The following is a 17,054-nucleotide window of genomic DNA, read 5'->3' on the forward strand; positions in this document are numbered from 1 at the left end:
TCCCCGGCAGTGCATTCCAGACCATCATCACACTCTGGGCAAAAAAGATTTTCCTCACATTCCCCCCCTAAATCTCCTGCCCCTTGCCTTGAACCCATGTTCCTTGTGATATAGGTTCAACTGAGGGGAATAGCTGCTCCTTTTCCACATTGCTTATGTCCCTCATAATCTTGTACATCTCAGTCAGGTCTCCCCTCAATTTCTCTGCTCCAATGAGAACAACCCAAGCATATGCAACTTCTCTTCATAACTTAAGTGTTCCATCCTAGGCAGCATCCTGGTGAATCTCCTCTGTATGCTTAGTGTCAGGGACAGTGGTTAGCACTGCTGCCTCTCATCAGGTAACATCTCCACATCAGGCCTCTCAGCACCAGGGACCCGAGTTCAATTCTGGCCTTGGGTCACTGTTTCTGTGGAGTTTGCATATTCTCCCTATCTCTGCGTGGGTTTCCTCTGGGTGCTCCGGTTTCCTCCCACAGTCCAAAGATGTGCTGGTTAGGTTGATTGGCCATGCTAAATTGACTCTAATGTCAGGGGATAAGCAACACAAATATGTGGGGTTACTGGAATAGGACCTGGGTGGGATTGTAATCAGTGCAGACTTGATGAGCTGAATGGCCTTCTTCTGCACTTAGGGATTCTACATTTTCCATATTCTATATCCCCTTCAGTGCAGATAGAGAGAAACTATTTCTGCATGTTGGGAACTCAAGAACTCAGAAACATGGGCTGTAATTCTCCCATGCCCCCACTGACAGATATAATGACAGAGAGAATTCAGTGAGAGGTCCAAAATTTCATGTCAGCATGAAAGGACAGCAACAACTTCTGATATTGCCCACCATGGTGGATCGCGATTTCCACTAGAGGCCTGCGGGAAACTGATTTACATTCTGCTACTGGATTGCAGATGAAGGTTTGGACCAATGTGGTGTGCAAAAGGCAGAAAGAACATAGAATCATAGAATCCTACAGTGCAGAAGGAGGCCATTTAACCCGCTGAGTCTGCACTGACCAAATTCCATCCAGGCCCTATCCCCATAGCCCCATGCATTTACCCAAGCTAGTCTCCCTGACACTAAGGAAGACTATGACCAATCTACCTGACCTGCACATCTTTAGACTACGGAAGGAAACTGGAGCACCTGGAGGAAACCCATCTGGTTCACTAAAGTCCTTTAGGGAAGGAAATCTGCTGTCCTTACCTGGTCTGGCCTGTGACTCCAGAGCCACAGCAATGTGGTTTACTCTCAACTGCCTCGGGTAACTAGGGGTGGGCAATAAATGCTGGTCCAGTCAGCAATGTCCATATCTCATGAATGAATTAAAAAAACCCATACGAATATGGGGAGAATGTGTAAACTCCATTTCGACAGTGACCCAAGCTGGGAATCGAACCTGGGTCCCTGGCCCTGTGAGGTAGCAGTGCTAACTACTGCGCCACCATGCTACACCCCGATTTACTTGAAGAATGCTTTGGTTAGCTTGCAGTCATCTAAGGAGAAGTTGGGCACCTCCAGTGACCCCGGGACACCACATGTACCACAGTGTGGGTAGAACTTCATCCCTGTGACTCCAAGGTGGCACAGTGGTTAGCACTGTTGCCTCAGTGCTCCAGGGACCCGGGTTTAATTCCGGTCTTGGGTAACTGTGTGGACTTTGCATGTTCTCGTTGTATCTGTGGGGTTTTCTCCAGGTACTCTGCTTTTCTCCCTTAGTCCAAAACACATGAGGTGCATTGGCCATGCTAAATGGGAGAGACAGCATGGGTGGGAAGCTGTTTTGGAGCATTGGTGCAGACTCGATGGGCCAGATGGATTTCTGCATTGTAGGAATTCTATGGTTCTGTGGTTACTCTGCAAAGCTACTTCCAGAAGGTGGAGTTCTCGATGCAACCTTCTCCAGGATTCACTATGGGTCTGGACCTTCTTCCAGGGATTTACTATGTGTCTGGATCATCAAGGCAGCAAGATGTACTATTGGGCAGTATGGTCTGTAGGGTGTAAGGGTTTAAAAAAGGCTAGGAGAGGACTGAAGGTGTGATGGGGAGTGGAGGCCTAGAATCATGGAGAGGAAGTATTAAGTAAATGTTGCCCTGCATATTATCAGGGAAGGGGGAGTGCAGGGTAAAGCTAGGGAGGTCAGACATAATGCTGGAGAGAGGGGACCAACTGCAATGGGGGAGAGGGCATAGTGCTGGAGCACGTAAAAAATGTGACTACCACCATCACAGGTCCGACTGAAACTAAGCAGAGCCTTCTGTTGGAGATACTGAGATGCTGCATGGGAGTAGGGTCAGTGTGTGGGCAGAGATACAGCTCATCCCAGCTGGAGAACTGAAAAGCATTGTTTGGAAGAGGGATCTGAATTACTGTCTCCTGATCTGCAGATGATACAAAGTTTGGTGGGAGGGTGAGCAGTGAGGAGGATGCAGAGATGTTTCAGCATGATTTGAACAGGCTGAATGTGTGGGCATATGCATGGCAAATGCAGTATAACATGAATAAATGTGAGGGTATTCACTTTGGTTGCAATTATAGGAAAACAGATTATTACTTGAATGGGTGAAAATTGTGTGAGGCGGATACCCAGCGAGACTTTGGTGTCCTCGAGCATCAACAGCTGAAAGTAAGTGCGCAGGTATAGCAGGCAGTAAAGAAGGGAAATGGTATGTTGGCCTTCATTGTGACAGGATTTGAGTATAGGCTTAGGGATGTTTTGCTGCAATTGTATAGGACGTTGGTGAGGCCACACCTGGAGTACTGTGTGCAATTTTGGTGTCATCATTGAAAAAAGGATGCCCTTGGTATAGAGGGAGTACAATGAAGATTTACCAGGCTAATTCCTGGGAATGCAAGTCTGTCATATGAGGAGAGACTAAGTCGATTAGGATTATATGCATTGGAGTTTAGAAAGGTGAGACGGGATTTCATAGATAATTATAAAATCCTAATAGGGATAGACAGGGCAGATTCAGAAGAATGCTCTCAGTGGTGGGAAAGTCCTGAACCAGGGGTCACAGTTTGAAGATCAGGGGTAAATCTTTTAGAACTGAGATGAGGAGGGTGGTGAATGTGTGGAATTCACTACCACAGAATGTCATTGAGGCCAAAACATTGTCTGATTTCAAGAAGAAATAGCTCTTGGAGCTAAAGGGATCAAGGAATATGAGGGTGGGGGGGACGGGGGGGAACAGGATCAGGATATTGAATGTGATGATCAGCTCAGTCATGATCAAAATGAATGGTGGAGCAGGCTTGAAGGGCTGAAGGGCCGAATGGCCTACTCCTGTTTCTAGTTTCTAATCCCAGCATGCATTGTTGACAATGCTAGGGAGTTGGGGTATCAGAGCTTTATGAATAAAGGCTCAGTTTGCAAGGAAGATGCATGCAGATGGCTCACAAAGGCCCTGCCATATACCCTTCACCCTGCAGATTCATTCAAGGGGGTTGGGTATTTGCAGATAGAAGGGTAAGGGGCATTCAGTAAGTCTTACGGACCATTCTCAAACAAGACAGTAGACATTATAGAAGTCAAAGTGCAGATCTTGAGCCCCTACCAGCTTTTGCATGGACGATGAACGTGGGCTCAAGATTGCCCCTACCTCTACTAATACTGATTTCCTTCAGTTCCTCCTCACTAAACCCCATGTTTCCCAACATTTCTGGTACATTATTTCAGTCCTCCTTTGTGAAGACAGAACCAATATATGTATTCAGCCATTTCTTTGTTCCCCGTTATAAATTCCCCTGTTTCTGACTGTAAAGGACCTACATTTGTCTTCACCAATCTTTTTCTCTCACATACCTGTAGAAACTCTTACAGTCAGTTTTTATGTTCCAAACAAGCTTACTCTGGTACTTACTTTCCTCTTCTTAATCCATCTCTTTGTTATCCTTTGCTGAATTCTAAATTCATCCCAATCCTTGTTTTTTTCTGGCCAATTTCTATGTCTCTTACTCGGATCTTATCAATAATGACTGGGATACAAGATTTGATGAGATTTGCCATTGCACTCAGCAGTGGGAAACACCTTCTCCCACCACGGATTGGATTGCTCCAGGATTGGAGCATTCTGTCCATGGTCTAAAAATTACAGCCAATCTTTCATGAATAAAATTAAAGAAATAAAATAAAATTAAGAAATAATTTTATATACAAAGGGTGGTAGACAATTGGAATACTTTTTTTTGTAAATGGCAATTAATACTGGATCAATTGTTAAATTTAAAACTTAGATTGACATTGGTTAATAGAATTCTAAAGATTTTGAATCAAGGGCTCATATGAAGTTAACAGACACAACAACTGTGATCTCAATAAATAGGTCAACAGACTCAAGGAGTGATGCTTCTAAATTCCCAGAAATATTTCAATCCCATTAGATTTTAATGCAATTGAATGTTATTTTTGAAAATTATTTGAAATATTCTGTTTTATTATTGCACAATTAACATTATTTGCCAGTAGTTTTAAAAACTCCATATTAACATTCAAATTAGAAATAAGAACAGCGCTCAAAATTGTGCATTTCTGAAAAATATTGTATCATGTTTCCCTCTTCAGGTGATCCAACAATGAAGTGAACAGAACACAATTTGCAGTTTGTTCTGAGCTACGACAATCAATTATTTGTGTTCGATTTACAGAGAATATATCTACCCAACAATAACAATTCCAAGGTTTCAACTGGTAGAAGAATGCAGGTAAATCAGGCAGTAAGGAATTGGCAATGTTAAGCTTGATTTACTTTTCTGCTTATTTTAACTCCCCTTCCAACGAAAACCACACGTTCCTCCAGATTAAAACTTCCCCTAGTCTTTGCAGAGATTAAGTTTAGAATTTATTATCTTCCAAGCACAGGCCATATTGTCTGGTCCAACTGTTTTGGAAAGGTATTATTGGCTGCTATGATCTATATTATTTAGTCCATTTAGAATTTCAGGTTCCCAATTTATACTGTGTGCAAGTCCCATATATTACTGAAAATATTCTTAATTTGTATGATGCAGAAACCAGGAGTATTGTGGTTTCATCATTGGAATTCATATTATATGCTTCCCAGAATTATCCAAAGAGGCCATAATTATGTAAAAGATCAGTATCCTAGCAATGTTCTTAATTGTTTACTTCATAACCTGCTTTTGAAGAACACCTTAAATTCAAATTAGAACTATAAAACCTCTAAATGGCTGCAATGAATGTTTTAGTCAAAATGCTTCTATATCAATAAACTGAAGATTAGGAATTTCATTTTGGAAATTATGTTTCACTTACCTGTTGTGTCATAACCAGTGATCACCACTGCATGGTTTGATTTTTCTTGGGAGCAGTGATGCTGTATAATGCCACCAAGGTAGTCCTGCCAACTTACTGCATCTACAACTGCTACCAAGGGACCCCATTCCAATAGCTTCTCCATCATAATATCTTCATTGTGCCTATACAAAATAATATTTACATGGGTGAGCTTTTTTTAAACATCTGAGCATAAACTTCGGAGCACATCAAAAACTTACTGATGCAAAATGAATCACAAAGGAGCATTTGATATTAGTACATGGGTATCTTTAGAAAAAAATATACACTATCTGAATAGTGGTTTGCTGGTGCAGAGCTTGAGTATGGCTGCAAAAGACATGTGTTGAAGCTTTTAATTTTGCATTCATCAGGATAATTCACAAGAATGTGAAATGTGAAAAGAACAGCAATTTATACTTCATAAGAGAATGTGGATTGGTTGGTAAGTAGAGGTGTTGCCATGGAGAATAGTCAAGTTGAGTTATGCATTCCTTCACTGTCGCTGGTTAAAAAATCCTGGAAGCCTCACCTTCCCCCTCCACCGCCAAACACTGTGGATGTACCTACACCACTTGGACTGCAGCTCACCACCACCTTCTCAAAGGGCAATTAGGGACGAGCAATAAAAGCTGAAATAGCCAGCAATACCCGCATTCCATAAATTAATTTCAAAAATTTAGGGTGGCATGGTGGCACAGTGGTTAGCCCTGCTGCCTCACAGTGCCAGGGACCTAGGTTCGATTTCCGGCTTGGGTCACTGTCTGTGTGAAGTTTGCACATTTTCCCTGTGTCAGCATGGGTTTTCTCCCACAGTCCAAAAATGTGTGTGTTAGGTAGATTGGCTATGCTAAATTGCTACTTGGTGTCAGGGGGACTAGCAGGATAAATATGTGGGGCTACAGGGGATAGGGGCTCGGTGCAGGCTTGATGGGCTGTAAGGATGGGCTGCACTGTAGGGATTCTATGAATGAGTTCGTGCATTTCTTTATGCCCAATCATATTTACTTTAAACAATATCCCAAAAAGTGCTTTACTATACGGTGGCATGGTGGTGCAGTGGTTAGCATTGCTGCCTCACAGTGCCAGGGACCCAGGCTCAATTCCAGCCTCGGGTCAAAAGAACAAAAGAACATAAGTAATAGGAGCAGGAGTAGGCCATCTAGCCCTTCGAGCCTGCCCCGCCATTCAATAAGATCATGGCTGATCTGAAGTGGATCAGTTCCACTTTCCCGCTTTCTCCTCATAACCCTTAATTCCCCTGTCTATCAGAAACCTATCTACCCGTGACTTAAATATATTCAGCGAGGTAGCCTCCACCACTTCAACGGGCAGAGAATTCCAGAGATTCACCACCCTTTGAGTGAAGAAGTTCCTCCTCAACTCCGATCTAAACTGCGCCCCCCCACCCCCCCCCCCCCCCCTTATCTTGAGGTTGTGTCCCCTAGTCCTGCTATCCTTTCTAAGCGGGAAGAATCTCTCTACCTCTACCCTATCCATCCCCTTCATTATCTTACACGTCTCTATAAGATCCCCCCTCATCCTTCTAAACTCCAACGAGTCACTGTTTGTGTGGAGTTTGCACTTTCTCCCCGTATCTGCATGGGTTCCTCTGGATGCTCCAGCTTCCTCCACAGTCCAAAGATATGTGGGTTAGTTTGATTGGCCATGCTAAATTGATTTTAGCAGGGTAAATGAGGAATAGGGCCTAGGTGGGATTGTGATCGGTACAGACTCGAGGGGTCAAATAGCCTCCCCTTGTATTGTAGGGATTCTACGAATCTCTCTCAATGGTGTTCTAGGACCATACGTAAAGGGGCATCTTATCAAAGTGGGCCCATGGCTATTCAAGCACGTTTAGACCTGTTCTTACCTAATCTAATCTTTATCTTTGGGTTTCATATTTCTGACGTACCAAAATCCCATTTCAGCGAAGGTTGACTGAAATGATCTGCTTCCTCCGAAAACCTGTGCATGTGATAACATCAGCTTAAATCCAGTCATACCCCCATAAAACTAGGAAATATCATGTCTGCTTTCAGGACTTAGTATTTCTGGCCATTTCTGCTATTTTCTGGGCCTTGGTGTATCATGGCAGCACAGTGGTTAGCACTACTACCTCACAGCGCCAGGGTTCAATTCCAATCTTGGGTCACTGTGTGGAGTTTGCATATTCTGCCCGTGTTTGCGTGGGTCTCCTCTGGGCGCTCTGATTTCTTCCCACAGTCCAAAGATGTGCAGGTTAAGTGGACTGGCCATATTAAATTGCCCCTTAATCTCCCAAAATATGGGGTAAATATGTAGGATTATGGGGATAGGGTAGATAAAATGCACTTTCGGAGAGTTGGTGCAGACTCAATGGGCAGAACAGTGAACTTGGGATTCTATGATTTCTATGATCACATGAGACAACATCAACCTAGGCTGCAACTTGGTCATTTTTTTTTTGCTGAATGCTTATTCGTCAAAGCAACAGGAGAATCCATCTGTTGCCCTTGCTCTTTAGGTGGCAGAGGTTATAGTTTTATAAGTTGCTCATAGATGCATAGATGTTTACACACAGGTGCCATTTGACCAATCCTGTCTATGCCAGTCATCAAAGATCTGACTACACTAATTCCATTTTCTCGCACTTCGCCCATAGCCTTGCAGGTTATGGCAGTGAATATCTCAATTCCTCTAAATGTTATATGAGCTTTTCACTCAACCACCCATTCAGGCAGTGCATTGCAGACTACAACCACTCTCTGAGTGAAATGTTTCTCTCCATCTCACCCTTGGCCTTCTACCTCTTACTTTAACTATGCCCTCTGGTTATTGACTCCTCTACTAATGGTAAAAATGCTATCCTAACCACCCTATCTATGGCCCTCAATCTTATACACCTCTATCAGGCCTCCTCTCTGCATTCTCCCCTCCAAGGAAAACAGCCCAGGCTATTCAACCTTTCCTTATAACTCAGACCCTTCCAGTCAGGCAACATCTGATAAATCTGCTCTGCATTCTCTCCAGTGTAATCCTATCTTCAGTGTTTTATCACAGTTCCAACACAAACTCCCTGCTCTTGTATTCTATGCCTCAGTGAATAAAGGCAAGTAATTCATACTCTTCCTTAACAACCCTTTCAAACTGCCCTGTAGGGGTCTTCAGGGATTTGTGGATATGCACTCAAAGGTTCCTCTGATTTTCAGTACTTTCCAGGGACTGACCATTCGTAGTGTAATCATTAGCACTCCCTACGTGCATTACCTCACACTTTTCTGGGTTGAATTCCATTTGCCCACCTGACCAGTCCTTCGATATCCTCCTGCAGCCTACAGTTATCCTCCTCATCCTTTATCACCCTCCCAACATTTGGACCATCCATGAACATCTTGATTATAACCTTTACATTTATGTTCAAATCATTAATGCACACAAATAACAAGGGTTCCAGCACCCAGCCCTGTGGAACGTCATTGGAAACAGGTCTCCAGTCACAGAAACATCCCTCTATCATCACCCTCTGCTTCCAGGCACGCAACCAAGTTTGGACACAATGGGCCTGACTTTACCACTGCATCGCACCCGTTTTCAACGCGAAAACTTGGTAAAGTTGAGTGTGAGGCGATTAGTGCAATCCACGACCGCGTCCGCGCAAATGCCCACTTTACCAAGGCCTGAAAATGAACTGTGCCTGAAATGGGCACCATGTCAATTTAAATGCATTTGCATGCATTTAAATTGACTTAATGAACTGGATGCCCAATCTTACCTGTATTTCCCTCTTTATCATTATGTTCGCCTGTCCAGATTCGATGTGAAACAGACATGCTCGGCAAAGGTCTGTTTCGGGCACTCCAGTGTCTGAAGAGGTAAGTTCAGAGCTTCCAGCGGCTCTCTAACTCGGAGTGGTGGCGGTGGCAGTGGAAGAGAGAGAGAAAGAGAGAGGCGGGCCAGATCATTCTCTGGTGGGGGGAAGGGAGGAGGAGGGAGGCCAGATCATTCTCTGGTTTTGTGTGGGGAAGGTGGGGGGGTGCAGGGGGAGTTCAGATCATTCTCTGGAGGGGGGGGGAGGGGGGAACGGAGGAGGAGGTGGGTCAGATGTATCTCTGGTGGGCGGTGGGAGGAGGAATGGAAGAGGTCAGATGGTTCTCTGGTGGGATGGGAGGAAGTGGGCCAGATCTCTATCTGGTGGGGGTAGGAGGGGGATGGAGGAGGGAGGTCAGATCATTCTCTGTTGGGGAGGAGTTGAGGGAGGAGGGAAGCCAGTTTGCTCTCTGGTGGGGGAAGGAGAGGAGGCCAGATGGTTCTCTGGAAGGAGAGGGGTGGGAGTAGGAGGTGGAGGAGGAGGGAGGCCGACCAGATGGATCTCTGGTGGAGGGGCGGGGGGGAGGTGGGCGTAGGGGGTCACGACCAGTCTGGGTAGTGGGGAGGGGTAGGTGGGTAGATAAGGGGGACAGTTATGTCGTGGTGGTGGGGCGATATCTGTGGGGGCCATCACTCTCAGGCCGCTTTATCCACTTTTTGTGGCCCAGTAGCAATGTGGCAGGGGAGTAATTTCCAAATTTTTTTTATTGAACATGCACAGTTGAAGGCTGTGATTGGAGCAGCAGCATTTCACGTGTGATAAGCCCACCTACAGTGCAATTCAGACCTGCGATTTTTTTTTGAAGACTAAGTGTGTATTCCCACTTGGGGGATTAGGGTTCAAAGTTGGATCTGAATTGTGCCCAGATTCAGCACTTAGAATCAAAATGGTAAAATCGTCCCCAATATATCACTTTGCCATGGATCCCATGGGCCTTTACTTTCTTGACCAGTTTGTTATCAGAAGTGTTGCTAAAGTCCATATGGACAACATCAAATGCATTACCTTTAATTTGCTACGTACATTGGTCTGTTTGAGGTTGTGCAGTTGTTTGAAGGCAAGATTTGGGGTGTGGGGATGGCCTTGGCGAGATGTTCGTCTTCATTGATGACACGTTGAAAGTTCCGGAGAAAATGTCATAGCTTCACCCGTGTCCAGAGAAGACTTGAAAATTTCCACCAATATCTCTCCCCTTTCCTCTCTCATTAGCCTCGGCCTGTCGATTTATCCATTCTAAAGGCTGCCAAACCTACTACCAGTTCGTCTCTCTTTGGTGATTTCCTCTAATGTTTTGCAGTCCTTATGTCAATCACTGTGTCATCCTTTTCCATTGTGAAGACTGACATTGTTGAAGGAACCAGTGAGTTACTGCAGTGCAACTTGTACGTGGTACACACTGCTGCCATTGTGCACTGCTGGCGAAGCAAAGTCAATGTTTAAGTGGTGGATGGGATGCCAATCAAGTGGGCCGCTTTGACCTAGATGATATCAAGATTTGAATGCTGTGGGAGCTGCACAGATCCTAGCAAGTTGTGCAGCTCCCACAGCATTCACAGTCTGACTTCTGAGTGACTTGCTCTTCACAGAATTCCCAGGCTCTGACCTACTTTTGTAGGTGTTGTGAGCCTTCTTACTACTTTTGTAGCTACAGTATTTATATGGCTGGACCAGTTCACTTTCTGGTCAAGTGTAAATTCCAGGATGTCAATGATGGGGGATTCAGCGATTGCAATTCCACTGAATGTCAAGAAGAGATGGTTCAATTCTCTCTTGTTGGAAATGTTCACTGCCTATCACATGTGTGGCATTAATATTACTTGCCACTTATCAATCCAAGCCTGAATACAGAGCAACTCTTGCTGCATATGGACATGGACTGCGTCAACATCTGAGGAGTCACGTGGTGCTGAACATTGTGCAATTGTCAATGAACATTCCCACTTTGACTTTATACTGGAGGGAAGGTCATTGATAAAGGAGCTGAAGATGTTAAGCTAAAGGAAGTCCTGCAGCAACATTCTGGGGCTGAGATCATCGACTTCCAAAAAGCACAGCATTCTTTGTTTGTGCTAGGTATGAATCAAACCAGCAGCTCAATTCATACCTCTCCCCACAATTCACACTGACTTCAGTTTTTCTAGTGCTCCTTGTTGCCATATTTAGTCAAATACTGCCTTGATGTCAAGGGGGTCAGTCTGGACTGAGGCTTTAATGAGGAGCTGACTGGTCCTAGTCAAATCCAAACTGAGCAGCAGTGAGCAGATTATTGCTGACTAAGTGTCACTTAATAGCACATTGATGACACCTACCATCATTTTACTGACAAGAGTACTTGATGAGGCCGTAATTGGATTTGATTCTGTCAATCGAGCTGACTTGGACAATTTTCCACATTTCCAGGTAGATGCTAGTTTTGGAGCAGCTTAGCTAGGGTCACCACTAGTTCTTGAGCACAAGTCTTCAGTAGTATTGCTGGCATTTTGTCAGGGCCCATCGCCTTTACAGTATCCACTTCTTCAGCCATTTCTTGAAATGATGTGGAGTGAATTCAATCAGCTGAAGACTGGCATCTGTGATTTTGTGGACCTCAGGAGGAAGTCACTCAGCACATCTGGTTGAAGATGGTTGCAAATGCTTGTATAATGCACCAATGTACTTGGCTCACTCATCACTGATGATGGGAATATTTGTTCTTCTTGTTTGTGGTTTAATTGTTCACCACCATTCATGGTTGGATATGGTGGACTGCACAGGTTTGAACTAAGCCATTGGTTTTACGATCCTTTTGCTGTGCCTACCATATGCTGATTTTGCTCCTTGGCATTCAAGAAATCTTGTGTTGTAGCTTTACCTGGTGAAGGTATGTCTGGTGCTCATATCATCATAGTATCCGTACAGTGCAGGAGGAGGCCATTCACCCTTGCACCAACAACAATCCACCCAGACTCTATCCCTATAACTCATATTTACTCTGCTAATCTCCCCAACAGTAAGAGGCAATTTAACATGGCCAATCCACTTGACCCGCACATCTGTGGACTGTGGGAGGAAACCAGAGCACCCAGAGGAAACCTGCGCAGACACACTGTGAAGCAGCAGTTTGATACTGTGCTGCTCTGTATGCTTTCCTGCACTCCTCATTGATTCAGGATCAATCACCAGCTTGATGGTGGTGGTGTGCATGTTGACCAGACAAGTAAGGATGGAAGATTTCTTTACTGAAAGATCATCAGTGAACCAGATGGCTATTTACAATATTCCAATAGTTTTGTGATTACTTTGAGATGAACTTCCAGATGTTTTGATTAACTGAATTTAAATTCCACTAGTTGTCATCTTGGGATGGCATGGTGGTTAGCACTGGTGCCTCACATCGCCAAGGACCTGGGTTCAATTTTGGCCTCAGGTGACTGTCTGTGTGGAGTTTGCACATTCTCTCTGTGTCTGCATGGGTTTCGTCTGGGTGCTCTTGTTTCCTTCCACAGTCCAAAGATGTGTGGGTTAGGTTGATTGCCCAGGATAAATTGCTCCTTAATGTTAAGGGATCAGGAGGGTAGGTATGTGGGGTTACGGGGATACGACAGTACCTGGTGGGATTGTTGTATGTATGAACCCATAATAATGGAGCATAGATCTGAACTTCTGTATAGCTCATCCAATAACATTCCAACTGTACTGCTAATTCCCAGCTATAATACTCTAGTCATGGTCAAGCCAAAGCTTTATAAAGGTTCAGCCTACCTTTCCTTCTATTTTACTTTATGTATTTATTTAAGAAGCTCAAGATCACATATGCTCCGAACACATTATGCCATATGCAATGGTCGATATATATGAACTCATGGGTCCAGCTATCTCCTTTAGACACTTTAAAACAGTGCCATTAAGTATACAATCATAGAATTCCTACAGTACAAAGGGAGGCCATTTGGTCCATCAAGTCTGCCCTGACAACAATCCCACCCTATCCCCATATCCTCACGTATTTACCTAGCTAATCCCCCTGACATTAAGGGGAATTTAGCATGGCCAATCAACCTGACCTGCACATCTTTGGAGTGCCTCTCCTGTTCCCATGTTTAAAAGTCTAGAAGTTGTCAGACTTTCTATAAACAAGACACAGTGAGCTTCAGCTTTGCTGCCAAGATCTGCTATTTAAAGCACAGGAAAGCAACAGACACATGGTAAATTACTTCTTCCCATTTTTGGAAGAGGAGAAGAGAGATTTGGTAAAATAGTCCCAAGCTATCAAACTAAAACAGCTAAAGAATTCACATCATGTCTTGTCTCTAAGTGCTTTTCATTAAGCTTTGGAAAAAAATTGGAGACATGCTGGGTATGGCAGACATAATAAGCAGTTCCGATCGCTGTTACAGTCACATTGCATAATTTTATATTTAACAATATACACAGAGAGGAGCGATACATAATACAGTGTTTTATTCTTTGTATCAAATAAAACTGACAATAAAAAGACAGTGGAATCTAATATGAATGCAGTGTGTTCAAGAGTGCTGCACAGAAATTATGCATCATACTTCCTGGAATGTCAGGTTGTTAATGAATATAGGCCATAAATTCCAGCCTGTAGTATAAAGTGATGGCCTGCAGGAATTACAAGAGTTCAAAGTGAATTTAGCTGCTCTGAAAACTTAATTGAAATCTCCACTGGCTAGAGTTGCTTGGGATGTGCAGGTGCCAGCACAGTCGAGCGCTGGCAAACTCAGAGGTCAGACCCCTTTCTTTTATAGCAGTGGCCCACACAAACTAACCTCCCATCCATTGATACTGTCTACACTTCCTGTTGTCCTGGAAAAGCAACCAGCATAATGAAGGACCCCATGCACCCTGGACATACACACTCTTCTGTTTTCTTCTGTCGGGAAAAAGATACAAAAGTCTGAGGACACATACCAACCAACTCAAGAGCTTCCCTGCTGCCATCAGACTTTTGAATGGGCCTACCTTATATTAAGTTGAGCTTCCTCTACACCCTAGCTATGACTGTAACACTACATTCTGCACTCTCTCCTTCTCTATAAACAGTATGCTTTGTCTGTATAGTGCAATAAACAATACTTTTCACTGTATACTAATACGTGTGACAATAATAAATTAAATCAAAGAACTTGACAAGTCAGATAAGAAGCAGGGATTTGACTGGTCAGAGTGGGTAATTTGGTTCAAGGGTGGGGGTGTCGAATCGGGATGGCAGGTGGGCGGGCAATGTGTCTAGTGTGGGAGGGCTGGATGGCAGGGGATTTTGGGTCGAGTTGGCTAGGCTCCAGGAGATGAGGGGCTGTGGGTTGCATTTGCCATAATTGAACTTGGAGTCAGCCTCGTGGATTGAAGGGGCGGGGGATGGTGGGGTGGTTGCAGGGGAGTCCTGTGTGGCTGGGGGAATCCTACAGGGAAGGGTTTTGGAACTATCCTGGATGGCTGATTGGTCGGGGGATGGTGATCGCAGTATTGGGGGCAGGGAGTGTCCCTCGATGGGTTCAGTATGTGTGTTTCAAATAGTTAGGCTGAAGTTTATTTTTTCTAACTTAAGAGTAACCAACAGGGTAAAACTGGAAGAACCATCCAAAGTTAGTGATTTAAATCACTTTGTCAGATGATTTCCTAGCTCACCAAGAATGTTCAATGGAAGCTGGCCCTTCTGGACAATTGCCAGGTAAGCCCTTACATGGGAGCTTACAAGAGGGATTCCCCAGTGCATCACTGGTTACCCCCTAAATCTGATGCTGGAATGCCAGTAAATTAGGGGCCAATGATATAATCTCTAACAGATATATAGCTAAAGCTAATTATCCTTTAGCATTTAGAATAGTTACATGTCAATTTTCAAAAGCTATTCAATAACATTCAAGCCAGTCCAATTTACCAGTTTCCCCAGTGACATGAATCCCTTCTTCAGAACCAGCCAGCACTTAAACCAAAGACGCTTACATAGGGACTAGTGTTTCAGCCATTTGCCACTTCTGGAGAGTGATCCAGACAGACACCTGTCTTCTAATTCTCATGCAGCAGCTTCCAGAGAAAATTCCACCCCCTGACAGTATAATCTCAAAGGAAAAGGCTTATTTCTTGGCAGACTCCAGTCTCCAGCTCTCAAAGAGAGCAAGGAAGAGGCATTTCTTCTTCTCCCAAAAAGCAGACAATCTTATGTTTTCTGTGAAAACCTGGCTGTACTCAGTCATATGAATTTAGCTGTCAGCCAACCTAATCAAGTCCCACTCTGAAATATCCCAGGGGAAAACACAAAACAGAATTCCGCATTAGTTCAGATTAAAACAAACATTACAGCCATTAAGATCAATTATGCTGCTGCGCAAACAATATAGTGCTGCTGGATCTAGACAAAATTGTCATAAAGGCAATAGGCTAGATTTTCACATAATCAAGAGACTCCATAGAGGTGTAAATCTGGTGGACAGGTCCCAATTCTGGGATTCCTAATCTCATTCTCATAGCCCCCAACTTTTACCAGTTTGAGTTATGGGTGGAGAGTGTAAGTCCACAACCTGCATGCCTGATGTGGCAGACCTCATAGTGAGAATGGGTATGTCCAAAATTTTCATGGTGTTATGCTAGCTTTTAGTGGACTCATGGTTCACAAGCCAAGTCTCATAATGCATTTTTGGCTGAGAGCCCAGACATCTATTCAAATGGTTGTGCCCCAGAGATAGCATTGCGTAATTAACAGCTCTTGCTCTGTGACCTATTGCACAATGTTTATTTATAAAAGATAAAAAGTCATAGAGGTTTACAGCCCTTGTCCATGCCACTGCTTTCTTTAACCCCTAAGCTAGTCCCAATTGCCCACATTTGGTCCATATCCCTTCTACACCCATCTTACCCATTTAACTGTCTAAATGATTTTTAAAAGACAAAATTGTACCCCCTCTACCACTACCTCTAGTAGCTTGTTCCAGGCACTTACCACGCTCTGTGTGAAAAAATTGCCCTCTGGACTCTTTTGTATCTCTCCCCTCTCACCTTAAATCTATGCTCTCTAGTTTTAGTCTCCCCCACATCTGAGAAAAGATATTGACTATCGAGCGGATCTATGCCCCTCATTATTTTACAGACCTCTTGAAGATAACCCCTAAGCCTCCTATGCTTCAGGATAAAAAGTCCCAATCTTTCCAGTCTTTCCTTATAACTCAAGTCCCGGTAGCATCCTAGTAAATTTTTTCTGCATTCTTTCTAGTTTAATATAATAATATTTAAATAATATTTAATAGGTTTCAAGCTCTTGCAGTTTCTGCTCTTAATGCTTTAAAAGGTTTGAGAGATTGACACTTTTCCAGGGCTGCAGAGAAAACCATTATTAGAAAGAAAGTTATGAATGAATGACGCCTTCTTAAAGTTTTTCACACATCCTGCTGTTACTATAGGTTGCATTGGTTCTGTACGATGTGTTCAATGGGTGAATGAGCATGGAAGTGCTATAGCATGCCATGGAAGTTATATGGGGTCATGGGTGGGTGGCAGGGTATAGCTTGGAGAGGATGAAGAGAAATAAAGGCTAAGGGCAGACATGAAGTGGCACACTTTGACATGAGAGGTGTAGATATGAGGGCTTTGAGGAGTGTACAGGTTTGTCCCTTGTTTTACTGTCATTATTTTAATTGGGATGAAGTCCCAGGACATTGAGGCAGGTCTTTTAAACAGCCTGTCCTGGCACTCCAGCCCGTGTGGCTGTCTCTTAACTATTGCAAGGGGCAGCAGGCTGACTCCGATTATCACCAACCCCTTACAGCCACTGGAACAAAATATCCTGCTGTTACTTGCATTTTCCCTGAGCTGGGAAATTTCCCACCTCATGCCACTTGCCTCAAAGATGAAAATCCAGCTCAGTCTCTGAAACATATAAGACCAGATTCAGTCTTTCCTTGCCCAC

General features: G+C 43.9%; 1 protein-coding gene across 1 annotated transcript in view; it reads right to left on the reverse strand.

Annotated features, from left to right (window-relative positions):
- Positions 1–17,054, reverse strand: part of ctso (cathepsin O) — a 53,289-nt gene that overhangs the window by 12,781 nt on the left and 23,454 nt on the right. Inside the window, exon 6 of the mRNA XM_080199660.1 lies at positions 5,278–5,441. Within this exon, the coding sequence (XP_080055786.1) occupies positions 5,278–5,441 (164 nt within the window). The remainder of the gene's footprint in view (positions 1–5,277; positions 5,442–17,054) is intronic.

This window comes from Carcharhinus amblyrhynchos, chromosome 1, assembly GCF_965287045.1.
Source record: "Carcharhinus amblyrhynchos chromosome 1, sCarAmb.v2.hapA, whole genome shotgun sequence".
NCBI lineage: Eukaryota > Metazoa > Chordata > Chondrichthyes > Carcharhiniformes > Carcharhinidae > Carcharhinus > Carcharhinus amblyrhynchos.